At 39.5% G+C, this 19,533-nt stretch overlaps 2 protein-coding genes across 2 annotated transcripts; one reads left to right on the forward strand and one right to left on the reverse strand.

Moving 5' to 3' along the window:
• The first annotated feature begins 522 nt into the window (after positions 1–522).
• LOC306856731 (F-box only protein 2-like) lies at positions 523–7,541 on the forward strand. Its single transcript, XM_079396158.1, has 6 exons — positions 523–619; positions 1,068–1,139; positions 3,700–3,826; positions 3,993–4,088; positions 4,169–4,307; positions 6,708–7,541. Exons 2-6 carry the CDS (start codon positions 1,103–1,105, stop codon positions 6,840–6,842), a joined length of 534 nt encoding a protein of 177 aa, XP_079252284.1. The 5' UTR covers positions 523–619; positions 1,068–1,102; the 3' UTR covers positions 6,843–7,541.
• LOC306856732 (small vasohibin-binding protein-like) lies at positions 7,336–8,754 on the reverse strand. Its single transcript, XM_079396159.1, has 2 exons — positions 8,617–8,754; positions 7,336–8,337 (listed from the first exon to the last, which is right to left on the reverse strand). Exons 1-2 carry the CDS (start codon positions 8,725–8,727, stop codon positions 8,251–8,253), a joined length of 198 nt encoding a protein of 65 aa, XP_079252285.1. The 5' UTR covers positions 8,728–8,754; the 3' UTR covers positions 7,336–8,250.
• Between the last annotated feature and the right edge of the window lie 10,779 nt (positions 8,755–19,533).

Raw genomic sequence — 19,533 nt, forward strand, 5'->3', positions numbered from 1 at the left:
GGTGTGGTCTTAGAATGAGTAAACATCTTGATGGTCACAATAGTGACCGGTGGGATACCAGTGAACTTATACAATACAAATCCATTGCAGAAAAGTATACTAAAATGTTGCAATGACAAAATATTAAAATTTCAAATGTTACAAATAAGTTACAATGTTTATGTTGTAATACTGGTAGCACTGATATAAAAATTTGATATATTTTACAAAAAAAAGTAACAATTTTAAAGTACATATATATATATTTTTCTCTGCATGTTGGGGCTTCGTAGTAAAGGATTTTGGCATCCTGAAAAATTAAGTTAGAAACAAAAGAAAAATAGATTTAAAAAGAAAAAATGTTTTTAATGGGTTGATTTGTACAATTCTGTCCATGCATCAAGAATTATATTGTTGGCTGTTGTAGAATAAAATGTCTCTGTTTTCTGTGAGTGACATTAGTGCTAACGTACACATGTGCTGTGCTGTGCAGAACTGTCAGCAGTGAATACAGCTGCTGATGCAGGAATACTCATGTGCCTCATTCTGGCAACGAGAGAAAGCCTGCTGAGATCAGATTACAGGAAGCTCCCTCCCACCACCAAACACACTCTCGACTGACTCAGAGACGCCTCTCGCTGTAAGTACTAGACAATTTATATAATTTGCTGCTTTTTTATGTGTTTTACTGTGATGCATTTACTTTATTTGTGTGCAAATAGCTAATCCTTATGCTGAACAGCTGTACAGCAAGAAACATGAGTCAGCTCACTGCAAAGGGCTAAGCTAGAGCTACAGGGCAAGTCAGTCCGGAAGGAAATTAACCACATGACAGCATTTATGTACTTATAATTCATAATAGTTCTGGGAAACTATGTCAGCTTTAGCATTGCATTGATAATGGGCTTTAATTTATGCATACTTTCACAATGGTTCCCTGGTGATGAACATCCTGAAAGGAGGAAACGGTCGAGTTCTGCTGCAGGATTCAGGAAAAGGAATCGATCTCAGGATATTAATGATTAAAAGGACTGCTGGTGCAGCGTCACTGTTTACACTATTTATCTGCTGTATTTCTCTCTGAATAGTCACAGGAAAGCAGACATCTCTCATATTCAACAAAATGCCTGGAAACCTCTTAAAAAATCCTAATGGAGATGGTAAGTCGACATTTACACTACCAGTCACAAGGTCAGATCTGTTCATGACGTCATCCCTAAAAAACCGAATTGTTGCATAAATTTTGGTGTATCGCAAAAAAAATTGCCCTTGAGCTGTTTTCATACATAATTTCTCCTTTTGCGTAAATTATAGGCTAGGCTAGCTGTTCTTCGTCCATTTGAAACAAACAAACAAAAGAGCCTATATTAAATTGTATAGGCCTACATAAAATATTTTTTATTAAATGTTTTAAGTTTTTTTTTTTTTTTTGTAGCTACTTTGTTATAGACTAGATAGATAGACCACTGTTGATAATCAAGCAATGATCATAAACTGTTGCAGTTGTATTATTATAATTTTTCTGATTAACGTTTATTTCTCCTAACCGACCGTCGTTAAGCCATATTAACCGTTAACCGACAAGATTGTTAAATTACAATTAAATTAAATTTAAATTGATATGTGGCTTGACCCATTACAAATACCTAAATTAGTTTTCCAGGGATTAATTTTATACACGCAAAAAGCAGCATAAACAACATGAACGTGAGGATCCATGCACCTGCAGCGCTTCTGCGAACGGAGAAAAACATAAACTATTATACATAAAAGAAACAGGCCCATATGCAAAATATATTTTTCTAAATAATTAATGAATTAACAAAACGAAGGGAAAAAAACTGCAACAATTAACAGCCTATATGCAGAATTTCGGTTCATTTTTTTGATGCACTCTTGAGAAAGCGGCAGTTTTCCTTTATTTCACAAAAGTACGTTTTGCTTTTTATTGTGAATGTACACAAATAAAATAAATATTTTGAATAATGTCTTACTCTTATATGATACTTATAGGAGTAGGCTAGTGCAAGTTTCCACTTTTACAAGCGCCTCGCGCGCAGTTAAGCACAGCCTGTTCATAATAAAATACAGTCAGCCAAAAATATTGAAGAAACATGATAACAAAAATATTTTATTTCCTCAGAAACTCAGAACAAAGCAAGAATAAAAATATAAGAAGCTAACAAGCCAAAATAATTAATTTAAAGTTTTGTACTTCACGTTCATGTAAAACAAAATGTGCTTGGCATACTATCACGAGGTTATGGTGGTCAAGCTGAAAGGCACGGACTACAGGCTATTTAAACTGAACAGTGCACTGTAAAAAAAGATGAATAATAACCATGTAAATGTAGGCTAGCCTACTAACACCAAATTAAGATAAGTATGTTTGAGAGGTAACGTCTTTTTCTTACCATGTGTAAAATAATTTTAGATACAATTGAATAATATGAATATGATTTAATGCGCTTTTGAACTACAGGGAAACGGTGCTTTAACTTGAGCAACACCATGAACACGAGCTGCCTATAGGCTAATTCTGTCATCTGACACCACATTTATTTGCGTTAAAGCCCCTTTTCTCGACAAAAACGGTTTCCAAACTAATTTTTGCGACATTTGAAGTATCAATATGGAATTTACGCGCTAAAGTTAAACGGAAAAAGATTTTGTCGACACATGAGAAATTTAATTGATAATTGGCATTTCCATCAGCTATATCGTAAATATTTTAAAGCGCTAAATATTTTTTCGCAAAAAAATCTACGGCCAATCTTTCGCAGATCTACGGCCAATGTTGAATTTTTCTACGAATCTTTGAGTTAACATGCACTAAACATGAGAGGAATGGATTTGCACCGCAGCGCCCCCACACCTTGATGCTCATGACAAGAATAGCATGTATAGTTATCTTTATTGAAGTGAATTAGGTTTAAATCGCCGTCATGCATGAATTAATGATATTTTTGCAATTTTACACATAATAATCCACGATGATCACATTACACAAAACTGAAATTGCACGTCAAAATAACACATTGTCAATATTTTTTGAGACCCCCCAGAATTTCTCAAATCATGTTTTCAGGGGAGCCCATGTCTTATTAAGGGGAGCCGAGCTTCCCCGTAGATCGCACCCTGATCATGTCACATTTGACACTGAAACCTTGAGTAATGATGCTGAAAATTCAGCTTTGCGTCACAGGATTAAATTACACTTTAAAATAGAAAATAGTTATTTTGAATTGTAATAAAATTTCATTTTTTTTTTCGGTATTTTTGATCAAATAAATACAGCCGTGGTGAACATAAAAGACAAACATTAAAAAATCTAACCAACCACAAACTTTTTTAGGTTTTAGGTTTAGGGAAAATAACTAATCTAGCTCTTTAATTCCTAACCTAATTTTCTGATAAATGTGGCACTGTATACTGCAAATATTATTGATAAACTGCTTATGCTTTTCTTTTATAAGTCACTTTAGATAATAAGCATCTGCTAAATGCATTTTTGAAAGTAAAATAAATCCAGTTAATTACTATGTAAAGTCAACTGCATGCATAACACAAAATAATACAAAAATGCTGTTTAGATGAAATAATTGTTAAAGATGAACTAATTTGCCATCACATCAGCTCTCCTTTTGTTAAATAAAATGATCAGAGCAGTAAAATGTACTTCAGCCACATTAATATCTGAAAAACTTGTATCTTCACCAGAGGATCTGGAACACTGGGAGCTGATAGACAATGGAGGCGATCAATGGCGGACAGAGGACGTGCCGGGGGACTGCGGACACACTTTCAATGACGAATCAATCACTAAATTCTTCAGCACCTCTTTTGAGTAAGGGAATGAATAGTAGCCGAACAGACAAGGGTGGGGAAAATGAAAGAACTTGGTGAAAAAGGATCCTTGTCTGTCTTTCACACTCCCTGCTTGTATTTCAACATGTCTTCATTCATCATTTGTATATCTGTGTGTTTCAGTGTCTATTTCTGCTCTGTTCCAGGCCGTGTATGAAAAGACAAGTGATTGACCTGCTGGCAGAGGGTTATGACCCTGAAAATTTAGATATTGGACAGCCAGCGGTCAATGTGGAGGACTGGTACGCCTTGATAATATGGACTTAATGGCACACGTTTTGTTTTGTCATGTTGTCCATTCAGTCATTTCTTTTGAATGTAGGTTCTGTGGCCGAACAGACTGTGGATGTATTTATAAGCTCACTGTGTCTCTGCTTGATGAAAACCTAGAGGTCATAGAAGAATTTAAGCCAGATGAAGTGACCCTTGACCCCGACTGTGACGACTGCTCTTGGAAACAGGTATGAGTGCAGAATCCAGTTTTATCGTATCACATTTGCATGGTCTCTAAATGATCAAAACTCTACTGAAAAACCTGTTGTACACAATCTACTACATGCCTTCTGATTTAGATTTTTTTTTAGTAAGTAAACATCCTTTAATATAATCGTAAAACATCCAACTTCAGATTTTGATTCACATCACATCTTTTTGCTGTGAAAACCTTTTAAAAAGTAAACATAAAAATAACTTTTATATTGTTTGTAATATTTCAAGATGAGCACTTACTGAAGCAACTTAGATGTGTTTGATTATCCATACATCATTAGAAAAATCATGTTAAAATGTGAGATTCAAATATGATCATCAGGTTTTTGACAGGATTATATACTCTCAATCATCATTGTATTGCAATACATTATATATCTTGAAACATATCTTTGATCTATCTATACACATTTGCAAACAAAATTATTTAGACTGTAGTACTTTTACAAATGCAAGTTTTTCTGAAGGTCCAGAATTTTATCAAAAGTTTAGGATTTTTTTAATAGAACAGCTATGTCATAATTATTCAACCCTTACACAACATTGCTATTTTTAAGTCAATTATTTGTATGGTAGAAAAAAAAAGGTCTTAAAACAAAATTAAGGCTTTAGAAACTATTAGAAAACCGAATTAGTTTGAGCTTGCTGTTACGTATAATCAAGGTAGGCAGACAAGACAAGGGCAAGCAGGAATATCCAAAACGAAAGGCTTTAATCTCAAGAACTAGAAACATGTAACATCAAACAATAACTGACACAAACTGAACTGAACGGAGACATTAAGTAGGAAGAAACTTAGGCAAAACACAGGTGAAGGGGTTTAACTAATAATGACTTAACTAATAATAAATTAAAGAGCTAGGAACAAAACCAAATAAAGCAAAACAGAAAAAGACAAAACTAAAGTCCAATATCCTAACACTTGCATGTGCAAACTTTGAGTACTCAACAGAGTGCTCACAAAAACTATAGAAAATAAATAGTTTTATTACATCAGAAAGTCTATGGCTATATTAAGATTTCCAAGACACTAAAAGTTCCTAGAGACACAGCTGGCAGCCTTATTCCTAAGATTAAAACGTGTTGGACCAGAAAACCTGAGGTTGTTGAAGATAAAGCACCATATCATAAAATGTTTTGATCAGAGCAGCTGTGAAAAACTTCCAATGTTCAGCCCAAAACTTGCAAGATGACCTGATGTAAGGAGGAAAAACATTTCAATGCAGAGTATACAAAAGAACACTAGACAAGTATGACCTTCACGTTGGGGCCATATGTTGTCACTCTTGACCAAGAAGAACATAAAAGGCGGATTTGAACATGCAAAAATTCATTTTGCATAGACCTGTGTTCTGGAAGAATGCTTTATGGAGTGATGTGACCATATTGGAACTTTTTGGACCCATGGATCAGCAGTATGTATGGTATAAAAAAGGCAAAGCTTACAAGCAGAAGAACACAATTTCCATGAACTCCAAACATGGAGGTGGACCAGTCTTGTTATGGGGTGCTTTGCTGCTGGAGGACATGGAAATCTTAACTGTATGAGGAACATCATGGATCCTTTGAAGTATCAGGCCATTTTGGCAAGAATTGTGATGCCTTCAGTGCAGAGACTGAAGCTTGATTTGACTTTCCTGCAGGACAGCAATCCAAATTATACATCCAAATCTACTTATGCTTGTTTGAGGGATCGGTCGTAGACTGTTCTTGAGTGGCCTGTTCAGTTTAAGGATTTGTATCTCATTAAACATATTTGGTGTAATTTGAAAAAAGCAGTGTTAATGTGAAAAACAAAGATTATCACTGATCTGGAAGCTTTTTGAAGCAAAGAATGGGCCAAGATTGCAGTAGATAGGTGACAGAAGCTTCAAAGCACTCACATAGTTTATTGGATGTTATAAAGAACAAACGATTGTGCACCACATTTGACTTTTGGGGGTCGAATAATTTTGTGCATGAATGTTTAGAGCCAATTAGATTTTTTCCCCTATTATTCATCAATTTTTCTTTCTCAGAATTACTCAAGTGTGCATTGATAATTTTTCTAATAGTTTACTGATGCCTTAGTTGAATTGTTCTCATAAAATGTTCTCGACAGCAAAATGCCTTGCAGGTCAAGGGTGATGAATAATTTTTATTGCAACACTGTGTGCGTGTGTCAGGTTTTACAGGTGAAGAACTAAATAGGGAAATAAAAAAAACTAGTGCTGTCAAAGGATTAATCACGATTAATCGCATCCAAAATAAAAGTTTTTGTTTACATAATATATGTGTGTACTGTGTATAGTTATGTATACATAAATACACGCACATACAGTATATATTTTGAATTTCAATTTTGTTCATGCAAACTTGTACTTCTGTTATAGGTGAGCCACACATTCACAGATTATGGTCCGGGCCTTCGCTTCATCACTTTTGAACATGGCGGTCAAGACACCAAGTTTTGGCAGGGCTGGTTTGGAGTGAGAGTGACTGGAAGCTCTGTTACAATAGATCTCTAAACACCAATTAGACAAAATTATGATTGATTAAAAAAGACTAGATGTATTTTCCTCACAGCTTGCTTGTAGTTTTGCACATACTGCACAGCTGAAGGTGTACATGTAATGCTAGGCCTTAAAAAAAAGCATCCTATTTCTGTTTAACCACTAACTACCTCTATATGGCCCTGCAAGCTATGCATTGAATTAGCTTACATTAACAATGCACTTCTAATAAAGTTTCTATATGCAATATATCTTCAATTAGCCTAATCTCCTAATGTGTTATGCAATCCAAATAGGTCTGTATCATGCACACTTAAAAATAAAAAGGAGTGACAAAACATGATCCGTTTTAGACCTTCCTTCATCAAACGATATACTGCATTTCTATGACTTGGCTTTTTTAATCTGACAGCAAGCGAACAAGTTCAGGTCAGATGAAGACTGTATTTGAACTACCATTCAGGAGTTTAGGGTTGGGGAGATGTTTTTGAAAGAAGTCTCTTATGCTCACCAAGGCTGCATTTATGAAAAATGCAGTAAAAGTGTAATATTTTGAAGTATTATTACAATTTATTATTACAACTGTTTTCTATTTGAATGTTTTTAAAATGTAATTTATTCCTGTGATGAAAGCTGAATTTTCAGCATCGTTACTCCAGTCTTCACTGTCACATGATCCTTCAGAAATCATTCTAATACGCTGATTTGCTGTTCAACAAACATTTATTATTATTATCAATGTTGAAAACAGCTGTGCTGCTTAATATTTTTTGTGGAAACAGTGATGCATTTTGTTTTTCAGAATTCCTTGATCCTTATATCAGCGTATACTGACTATGGGATGCAGGAAAATAAGGCTCAAAGAAGGAAATTATTCTTTTTTTTTTCCCAAGAGATGATTTTTAATAACCAAATTTGAATTAAAAACTAAACTGTTAAAAACCGCTTGAGGTCAAAAGAACATGAACTATTATTAAAACATGCCACATGTCATAAAATAAATGAATCATAAACCAAAAGAGTGACAACTGTATCTTAATTTCCTTCAGTCAACAGGTCACAAATGGTCTAAAATAGCTTTGTGCAATCATACATAATGTAATACTTGTTCAGGGCAAGAATGACAGATAAAACATCACAATTAACAATGACAGTGAAAATAAAACTGAACAGATCTATTGAGTGAGTGAATGTCTTTTCACAGGGAGGTTCTCTGATAATGCATTATGATATTTTTGGTTTTGTGATTGTACACTTAGATTCAAGTAGTGTGTGTGTGCATCAGTCTCCAGCGGATACATTTTGGTTTAAATGTCAAAGGCTGAAAGGGATGATTATCAAATGGTGTACAATAACAGAAAAATATGAGTAACATCGTGACATAACCCTAACCTGTGTATGTTTGCCCTGACATGAGTTTTTCTCATTCGCCTTGAGATTGCATCTGCTTGCAAAAGGCCTCAAACTGCTGCTGTTCAAGTTCAGTCATGACTTTGTTCAGGGCATAAATCTGTAACAGAGAACAAACTGAGATGAACTGAAATGGAAATAAACAACATTTTAAGATGTTTAACATTGAACATTGATTATTTAAGTAAGAAATACAAGTAAACGATCATGCAACTTTGTACAGATGGTTACAAAATGATTTTTTTGAAGGATCATGTGACACTGAAGACTGGAGTGATGCTTTGCATCACAGGAATAAATTCAAATAGAAAACAAATGGTAATGATATTTCACAATATTACTGTATTCTGGATCAAATAAATGCAAAATGCAATGTGACCTCTGCTCTTTGTCTCTGCTTTAGTTCCTGCTGGGCTGATTTCTGTTTGGTTCTGTCTCCACGGGTCGGTGTTTGCTGCTTCTGTTTGTCTTTTCGACATGCTGGCTCCATTTTAGAAAAAGATGAGTCCAGATGATAAGTTCACTGAAATAAAAACAGGTTACTGAAGCCACACGTGTCAAACAGATAACAGTACATCAGAGATTTTCAAACTTTAGATGCCACATATACATTTAATGATGTACAAGGGACTCCCATCCTCAGATTTAAAAGCATTTATATAGTTTCTTGTATAAAGACCAAATTATACTGTGAAAAATATCAGAAATTTCAAAAATAGTTGAGAAAAAGTATTCGTTTTAGCACTGTACATGTACTATCTATTCACTGATATATATATCTACTTTATATTTATTTATTTCTATTATTTTAACACTGACAGCACTTTCTATCAAACGTACAAGCACAGTGAGTAGCATTTTGACCACAATCACCTCTCAGTTACATAACGGAGACATGTTCATACTCACCTCCTGTGGATAAGGAATATAACCGGCATATGCGAGCACAAAAGTGCAGAACTTGTTGAAATCAATAATGACATAAATCTTTTAAAGTGAATATTGTTTATCTATTTAGTGCCATGAGTTTAAAAGGTTAAATCAGCATTTCATTCATGCGAAAATTATTAAAGCCACTTTTAACATTTGATTATGTCCAAACTGCAGTGCCATATGTTGAGCCAATCAAAAATGAAGCAATATATGCCTCATTAAATTATTGAACTCATTTTAAACCAAGGGTAAAGTATGAAAGTGTACACCCATGGAACAAAATGAATCAGGATTACGTTAAAGTGTATAATTTCTGCACCACTTATAATGTCATCCAAATGTAATAAAAAACTAACAAACAGGTAGTCCCACCCCTAGCATACGCCATTAGTTGAGTCACTGTTGTTGTTCTGGATTGGTCCCGATGCTCAAACAAACACAGTAATGGTTTCAGAATGGTTTATAGGAGAATCAACATAGAACAGTTGATTTATTGTCTCTGTATATAGAGTTTTTACAGCTGCAGTTACTATTGGGTTCCAGAGATTAAAATACCATTCATTTTCTCCATAGGGGAACTGATTTTCAACAATATCTTATAAACCTTTAAAGACAGACATACTGTGTATGTTTATATTGAAGCCATCAGGCTGCATCTTTTCAACTTAATTATTAAAGAATCATGTTTAATAACAGAACAAAACTATATTACCCATGACTGAATCGAAACAAAGAAATAATGCTAAAATAATTATATTCTGTACATATTCTTTAAATCAACAGTTTTATATTTCTCCATAGTTTTTCCATTTGTGTATGTGTGAGAAAATATATGTACATATTTTAAAATGCACTTATAAATCTCTAGCCTCTGCCAGAGAGTGGAGGAGTAAAGCAATCTCTGCGCATGCGCTCTCGCGCACTGGCTCTGTGTCAAGTGTGCAAATATTTGACATATTGACAATAATAACCAACTGCAGAACCGCAGAACCATTACGTCACAGCAGTCTGAGGACAGCAGCGCCAGGCCAGCAGTCTGAGGCCAGAAGTGGGCGGAGTCAGTTCGGAAGATGGCGGGAGGATTGCGGAGTTAACGTCATGGCGGACGACGTGGTGAAAAACTATAGTTAATTAATTTTTTATTATTGAGAGCCTGAACCAGTCATTCATAAACGAGACGTTCATAAAAGCCTTCAAATTATTCAAAACGCCACACGCAGTCATCAGCGCTGAAACCTGTTTCTCAACCAAGTGATTTTTTATTAATGGCGGTGAGAATTTGAGATTGTGTGTGTGTATATATACACTATATATATATATATATATATATATATATATATATATATATATATATATATATATACTCACCTAAAGGATTATTAGGAACACCATACTAATACTGTGTTTGATCCCCTTTCGCCTTCAGAACTGCCTTAATTCTACGTGGCATTGATTCAACAAGGTGCTGAAAGCATTCTTTAGAAATGTTGGCCCATATTGATAGGATAGCATCTTGCAGCTGATGGAGATTTGTGGGATGCACATCCAGGGCACGAAGCTCCCGTTCCACCACATCCCAAAGATGCTCTATTGGGTTGAGATCTGGTGACTGTGGGGGCCATTTTAGTACAGTGAACTCATTTTCATGTTCAAGAAACCAATTTGAAATAATTCGAGCTTTGTGACATGGTGCATTGTCCTGCTGGAAGTAGCCATCAGAGGATGGGTACATGGTGGTCATAAAGGGATGGGCATGGTCAGAAACAATGCTCAGGTAGGCCGTGGCATTTAAACGATGCCCAATTGGCACTAAGGGGCCTAAAGTATGCCAAGAAAACATCCCCCACACCATTACACCACCACCACCAGCCTGCACAGTGGTAACAAGGCATGATGGATCCATGTTCTCATTCTGTTTACGCCAAATTCTGACTCTACCATCTGAATGTCTCAACAGAAATCGAGACTCATCAGACCAGGCAACATTTTTTTCCAGTCTTCAACCGTCCAATTTTGGTGAGCTCGTGAAAATTGTAGCCTCTTTTTCCTATTTGTAGTGGAGATGAGTGGTACCCGGTGGGGTCTTCTGCTGTTGTAGCCAATCCGCCTCAAGGTTGTGCGTGTTGTGGCTTCACAAATACTTTGCAGCATACCTCAGTTGTAACGAGTGGTTATTTCAGTCAAAGTTGCTCTTCTATCAGCTTGAATCAGTTGGCCCATTCTCCTCTGACCTCTAGCATCAACAAGGCATTTTCGCCCACAGGACTGCCGCATACTGGATGTTTTTCCCTTTTCACACCATTCTTTGTAAACCCTAGAAATGGTTGTGCGACCGAAACTTAAAAGGCTTGTTTGAGCAACTCGATGCACATTGACTCAACACTAACAGCCCAAAAGAGCACGAAAACGAGTTTAACTAAATAAAGCCCTTATGAAAATTGTGAAAACGACGAGGAAAAGCAGAAAAAAAGACTCAGATCTTCTTTAATTCAATCAAGCTAAACCGCATCTAATGAGTTAGCCAGCCATTGCTAATGGAATCGGTTAAAAACAACGACACTATCCCTTCCTTTGATTAATTTACTTATTTTAAGAGGTAAAACTGGTAAATAAATAAGTAAATTCACTGAAATGAGATATGTATTTTTATATTTTCGATTTGGTGATCGTACATTATGTAGTGTTTAACAAGGGAAGCCTAATTTGTTGTTACGTGCATTAAGAATTAATCGGAAAATATATTCAAAAACACTAAAAAGACACAACATAATCTAAAATAACAATAAAAACTGTCATAACTGGGTACAAAAATGATAAAAAATCTAAATCTTTTACCTGTGTGTCAAATGGACAAGTCGTCGAGCTGTTGTCCATTTCTATAACGTTAATGTAAAAAACAAACACATCTGTTTTAGTTTACGATCACATTAACCACAGATATAACATAAAAACTACAATTAAATCGATTTACTCTTCTGTTTTGATGCATATTGTATATTATGATTCCATCTGACTAAACCAAATAATTATTCAAAAACATTAGACCAGCTGTTCAGTTCAATCAATCATCACCTTGTCAGAAAATTTAAGTTTTAAAAAGGGATTTATGAGATTATATAATGCATACTGTACAAAAGGCTCGGTTTTGTCTGTGTCCCGGATGATTTTGACCAATCACAAAGTTACAGCGTGGCAACGATGTCACGAGAGGAGGCGGAGCTAAAAATCGTAGGTAGAGGAGATAGACGCAGAGCACATAAGAAGACAGAGAGTTCAGCAGCTTCATTCTATTTAGTTCAGTGTTTCTGTAAGACGTTGACTTCAAGTTAATACTGGGTTACAGTGTGCGTACATGTGAAGTAAGTGATCGCTGTCTATATTTTCTGTTAACATTGTATGAGTGGCTGTTATTCTTGTATCATTAAGTAGTAGCCGATTAGCATCGTACTACCCGTATCACCTGCTTGATTTAGTCTATTCAAAAGTATTTCTGAGACATTCTTGGATGTGAGATGTTTATATGTATATGCTGTACATTGTGTTATTACATCCGAGTTGCGCAACGGTTCCTGTTTCACGTAGCGATCATCTGCTTAGGACATGTCCAGGCATGTAAGCTGCCCTCATGCAGCGTTTACGCGCGGATAGCCCCCTCTTGTGGACATTTAGAGTATAAGCGCCCATGTTATATAGTAATATAGTGTTATATTTCTATTGTTTGCTGACCAGTGAGTTAATGTTTATTGTGGAACTTCTGTATATTCATACCATTGAGTTTATTTCTCTTGTCTGACACATTTCAGAAACCACACATGTATACCTAAAGTCTTCAGTAAATCCAACATCATCCAACTCTGTTGTGTACCTCTCTTCAATTAAGAAATCATCTCACTCAGTTCTGACAGACTGCCTGCTGTGTTTCACACCCCGAATATTAATACACCATCGAACCCCTCCGTTTCAAGTGGTCCTTCGAGCCGGATTGTGAATCATAGTAGAGAGATGACATCCCGTTCTGAGTCAGATCCTGCTGTTGTCCGACCTAGGCGACAAATAAGGCCACCTGCACATCTAGCAGACTATCAAGTCCATGGATCAGACTCTATGAAGAGAACGCAATCAGCTACATGGATGAATGAAGCTGGAATGGAAGCAGCTGCATTCATGTCAGAGAACGCATCACACTCGTCTTCTCCAAAGAGTCAGCCCTCATATGCTGATGATCTAGTTGTCCAAGATGTATGGCCAGAGCCATATGGAGAAGCGTCACCAGAGCCCAGGGAGCGCTACCTTGAAGTTCAGCAGTTGTATGATATAAAGTCTATGTGGTTCGAGATTAAGAAGGATAATGATGAGCTTCGCAGCCACATTTTACCAGAGATCCTGTCCTTGCTGCAAGGGCTCAAGGCAGAGAACGCTTCGCTGAAGCAGGATATTCAGCAGTTAAGCACCAGCTTTGAGACTCCTCGTCGATCAGTGACACCAGTACCAGCCCCTCGCACCCATGTGCCACCATCCGGCTGTAGTAGGAAAAGTTCTGCAGTGTATGCTCAAAGTTTCTCCACCCCAGCCTGTCCAGTGCGAGCCTCTGTCGAGACAGATGGAGGGCCTTGCGATTTCACCCAGAACGCCACCTGCTGATGAGAGCTGTCACACCCCCCTTAAGAGGTCATATACCTACTCAGCCCAGCCGGCAGGAGCAGGACAATACGATACCGTGACTCCTGGTCTCAGACACAGTCTACCCTCATATCCACAGATGACGCCTAGAACGGAGATGCTGCACACCCAAGAACAGATATATCGAGGACCTAAGCCTACTATCCCTAGTCTGACAGCAGCTGACCCCAGACAGTTTTCCAGACTACAGATGGCACTAGACAACCTTCTACCAGCAGATGCGAGTGAGAGCTTCAAGTATCAGATACTGACTGATCATCTGGAGCTAGAAGAGGCCTTACTAGTGGCGGACTCCTACTGTAACGTGGTGAGACCATATACAGACACGATGCAAGCTCTTGTGAAGATGTATGGTCAGCCCTACAAGCTTGTCCTGCGGAGTATTGCTGAAGTACTGGAAGGTCCCAATCTCGAGTCAGGTGATGTGAAAGCGTTCAAATTCTTTGCCCTTCGAGTGCGCTCATTAGTGAGTATGTTAGAGCAGCTGGGTTCAGAGGGAGTAGCTGAATTAGAGTGTGGTTCACATGTGTTCAGACTCCAAGGCAAGCTTCCCCATGAGCTCCAGATTAGCTTTAAGAGATACGTCCACCCGTCTAGGATTACAGTTCCTACCCTTCTTGACTTTGCGAACTGGTTAGAGTACGAGCTACAGGTTCAGGATGACACTGCCAAATCAGTCACGTATGCTCCACCCTTTCCTGCCAGGAAAAGAGAAGGTCGTCATGACATCAAGCCTCCAGCCAGATCTACGAGCTTCCTGCTGGGAGCGGAGAAGCCCACTGTTGGCAATGAATGCAGAGCACCGGCATCAGAGTCCAGGCCCAACTCGGTCAAGTACAGAGAGAAGTCACGTGCCTACTGTCCTTATTGTGACAATGCTAGTCACTTCCTTAATGGGTGCCTCAACTTTAAGGAGCTGACTAAAGAACAGAAAGAGGCATGGATCCGCAATAACAATAGGTGTTGGAGGTGTGGCCGCAACCATCATGCATCCACATGCACGCTAAAGGCTCTGTGCAAGACCTGCAACAGAAAACACCTGCTTATATTGCACGACCTGAATGAGCGAGCTGTAAACACCAGTGCTGAAACCGAACCCAAGGAGAACTCATGTCTTGCCAGTACCACAAAAGGCATCATGTATGCAGACTGTTCTGTCGGCAGCCGCAGAGTCCTCTTGAAAGTTAGTAAAGTGATTATTGAGAATGGGGATGCATCAATGGAAACATATGCAGTGCTGGATGACGGATCAGAGAGGACTATCCTCTTCCATGCTGCAACTCAGCAATTGAACCTCAAGGGACAGCCGGAAGATCTGATTCTGCGCACAGTGAGACAAGCAGGTGCTTCATGGGGCGGCTGTCTCCTTCACAGTATCACCTGTGTCTCATCCCTACAAGAAATACCTCATTCAGCGTGCGTTTACAGCCGAAAGACTAGGCCTTGCCGAACATACCTATCTCGTGGCCTCTTTACAGAAGAGATACAGACACCTATCTGGCATCCCATTGCAGCAGTTAGATAAAGTACAGCCCATGTTGCTGATCGGGTCAGATTGCCCACATCTCACCACGCCTGTTGAACCCCTCCGGTTAGGACCACCAGGGGGTCCAGCAGCAGTCAAAACACGCCTTGGATGGACTCTTCAAGGTCCTACTCATGAGGTTCGTCGTGAGATCAACACACAGCAGTGTTTCTTCAACTCTGTTCTCCCCAACACAGACCTGTTTGTTCATGTCGAGAGACTATGGCAGATGGATGTGATTCCCTACCACAGTGCCAAGATGGCTTCACAATCCAAACTAGATCAAGAAGCGATCAGACTCCTGCAGGAAAGGACTAGGCGAGTGGAAGTGGAAGGTACGATGCGGTATGCCACACTGCTCCTTCGTAGGCAGAGTATGCCACTCTTGACTATGCCAAAGGAAGCTGTGATCCCTCAGCTCAGAAATGTCGAGAAAAGACTGCTTAAGAATCCAGGGCAGGCATCTGTCTACCAAGCTGAGATCACTAGACTGAAGGAAGCAGGTTATGTGACCAAGCTGGAACCGACACCGGTGGATAGCTCCACAGAGTCATGGTATATCCCTCACCATATGGTTCAGCACAATAACAAGAACGGGGTTGTCTACAACTGCTCTTTTCAGTTCGAAGGTCACAGCCTTAATGAATTCCTCCTTCCAGGACCCACACTAGGCCCATCACTACTGGCAGTCCTGCTCCGCTTTAGAGAGCACCTTGTAGCCGTAAGCAGCGATATTCGTGGCATGTTTCACCAGGTGAGACTGCTCCCCGGTGACATGCCCTTGCTCCGTTTCCTGTGGCGAGATTTGGAGCTTGAGCGACCCCGTGACGTGTACCAGTGGCAGGTGCTCCCCTTTGGCACCACGTGCAGCCCCTGCTGTGCCATGTTTTGCCCTGCAGAGACACGTGATGGATCACAGTCAACCGGGAGACCAATTCAGAGAGGTAATTGAGAGATCATTTTATGTCGACAATTGCCTGCACAGTCTTCACTCCCCCCAAGAGGCCAAAGACTTAGTTGATCGACTTCGAGCACTTCTAGCCACTGGAGGTTTTGAGCTTCGACAATGGGCCAGCAATTGTCCATCTGCAATTACTCACCTCCCCACTGAATCCAGATCCAGTACCTGTGACCTCTGGCTCAATCTCAATCCACGAGCCTACACTTGGACTGCAGTGGCATTGTCAGTCTGACACTCTCCGGTACAAGCACAGAGCCAGACGCTCTTCCTCAGTAACGATGCGTCAGATCTACCGAGTACTAGCGAGCCAATATGATCCTCTTGGCTATCTTATCCCTTACACCACAAGGGCTAAGATACTAGTACAACGTCTGTGGGATAAGAAGCGTGACTGGGACGATCCACAGTTGCCTAAGGATCTACTTACATCATGGAATGAATTGGAGAGGGAGTTTAGTGGAATAGAGGAGGTATCTCTGCCCAGGTGCTACTCTTGATCACCCCAAGACCACCAATTCTGTAAATACGACACCCACGTCTTCTGTGACGCCTCGGAGCAGGCCTATGGTTCAGTGGCTTACCTGCGGACAGAGCACAAAGAGGGTCAAGTCGAGGTGGCCTTCATCGCCGCCAGGTCCCGAGTTGCCCCACGTAAGCAACAATCCATACCACGCCTAGAGTTATGTGCCGCTCTCAGTGGAGCGCAGTTATCTCAGCTTCTGACCACGGAGATTACAATTCCCATCGGCTCCACTACACTCTGGTCGGACTCCACCACTGTGCTCACGTGGTTAACATCTAATTCATGTCGTTACAAGGTGTTTGTGGGAACAAGCGTAGCGGACATCCAGGAGATGACAGCATCTGCTGACTGGCGCTATGTCAGATCTTCAGACAACCCAGCAGACGACATCACTCGTGGCAAGCCTCTACGAGATCTCTCCAAAGAAACCCGGTGGAGCCAGGGGCCGGCATTTCTTAAGCTACCCTCAGAAAGTTGGCCTGAGCAGCCTCCTTTTCCGTTTGAAGTGCCAAGCTGCAAACTAAGACCGTCATCCTTGTCTGGGTTATTGACCACTATTACACCCTCAGCTAAGCTGCAGCACTATGACACACTGGCAGAGTGCCTGAATGCCTATGGGCAGGAGCTTCATGGGGCGGCCTACACCTCCAGTGTTGACCTCCAAAGGGACGTTCAACATGCAGTCCTCTGTCAAGCCCAAACTGATTCCTTTCCAGACGAACTATGTCTTCTGAAGTCTGGGAAACCAGTATCATCCGTGAGCAGACTGATCACACTCTCCCCGGAGCTTGACTCTGCTACTGGACTTACTAGAGTTGGAGGACGTTTACGCCACTGTGAGAGGGGCTATCAATGGCTACGCCATTGTATATATTGATTTTTATCTCAAAAAATTAGCATATTTCATCCGACCAATAAAAGAAAAGTGTTTTTAATACAAAAAAAGTCAACCTTCAAATAATTATGTTCAGTTATGCACTCAATACTTGGTCAGGAATCCTTTTGCAGAAATGACTGCTTCAATGCGGCGTGGCATGGAGGCAATCAGCCTGTGGCACTGCTGAGGTGTTATGGAGGCCCAGGATGCTTCGATAGCGGCCTTAAGCTCATCCAGAGTGTTGGGTCTTGCGTCTCTCAACTTTCTCTTCACAATATCCCACAGATTCTCTATGGGGTTCAGGTCAGGAGAGTTGGCAGGCCAATTGAGCACAGTAATACCATGGTCAGTAAACCATTTACCAGTGGTTTTGGCACTATGAGCAGGTGCCAGGTCGTGCTGAAAAATGAAATCTTCATCTCCATAAAGCTTTTCAGCAGATGGAAGCATGAAGTGCTCCAAAATCTCCTGATAGCTAGCTGCATTGACCCTGCCCTTGATAAAACACAGTGGACCAACACCAGCATCACTGACTGTGGGTACTTGACACTGGACTTCAGGCATTTTGGCATTTCCCTCTCCCCAGTCTTCCTCCAGACTCTGGCACCTTGATTTCCGAATGACATGCAAAATTTGCTTTCATCCGAAAAAAGTACTTTGGACCACTGAGCAACAGTCCAGTGCTGCTTCTCTGTAGCCCAGGTCAGGCGCTTCTGCCGCTGTTTCTGGTTCAAAAGTGGCTTGACCTGGGGAATGCGGCACCTGTAGCCCATTTCCTGCACACGCCTGTACACGGTGGCTCTGGATGTTTCTACTCCAGACTCAGTCCACTGCTTCCGCAGGTCCCCCAAGGTCTGGAATCGGTCCTTCTCCACAATCTTCCTCAGGGTCCGGTCACCTCTTCTCGTTGTGCTGCGTTTTCTGCCACACTTTTTCCTTCCCACAGACTTCCCACTGAGGTGCCTTGATACAGCACTCTGGGAACAGCCTATTCGTTCAGAAATTTCTTTCTGTGTCTTACCCTCTTGCTTGAGGGTGTCAATGATGGCCTTCTGGACAGCAGTCAGGTCGGCAGTCTTACCCATGATTGCGGTTTTGAGTAATGAACCAGGCTGGGAGTTTTTAAAAGCCTCAGGAATCTTTTGCAGGTGTTTAGAGTTAATTAGTTGATTCAGATGATTAGGTTAATAGCTCGTTTAGAGAACCTTTTCATGATATGCTAATTTTTTGAGATAGGAATTTTGGGTTTTCATGAGCTGTATGCCAAAATCATCAATATTAAAACAATAAAAGGCTTGAACTACTTCAGTTGTGTTGTAATGAATCTAAAATATATGAAAGTCTAATGTTTATCAGTACATTACAGAAAATAATGAACTTTATCACAATATGCTAATTTTTTGAGAAGGACCTGTATGTCCGGATGTGATGGGTGAAACCCAGACAGACAGATCTGCTCATCTACCAAAATAAAAGTCCTCATTGCATTCATATGGATTACCCATCTATTGGTCAGTTTACAGGAAAGAAATATAATACACACGTAAAATGTGTATTATACACTTAGAATGGAATTAGATTTTTAAAAAATCAAACCATGTGACATTTATTTTAAATAAATAAACCACAAAACAAAGATAAGAACAAAAATCACTTGATAGAGTGTATAAATCTTTTTTATTATAAAACCTCTTAAATTACTAAAAGTAGAGGTAAAACACAAATGGAAAGAAAATGTTTGCAAGCAGGTGCACATACCACAATTACATGCAAATCAAATCATTTATGAAAGTAATA

Source organism: Barbus barbus (assembly GCF_936440315.1).
Source record: "Barbus barbus genome assembly, chromosome: 37".
Classification (NCBI taxonomy): Eukaryota; Metazoa; Chordata; class Actinopteri; order Cypriniformes; family Cyprinidae; genus Barbus; species Barbus barbus.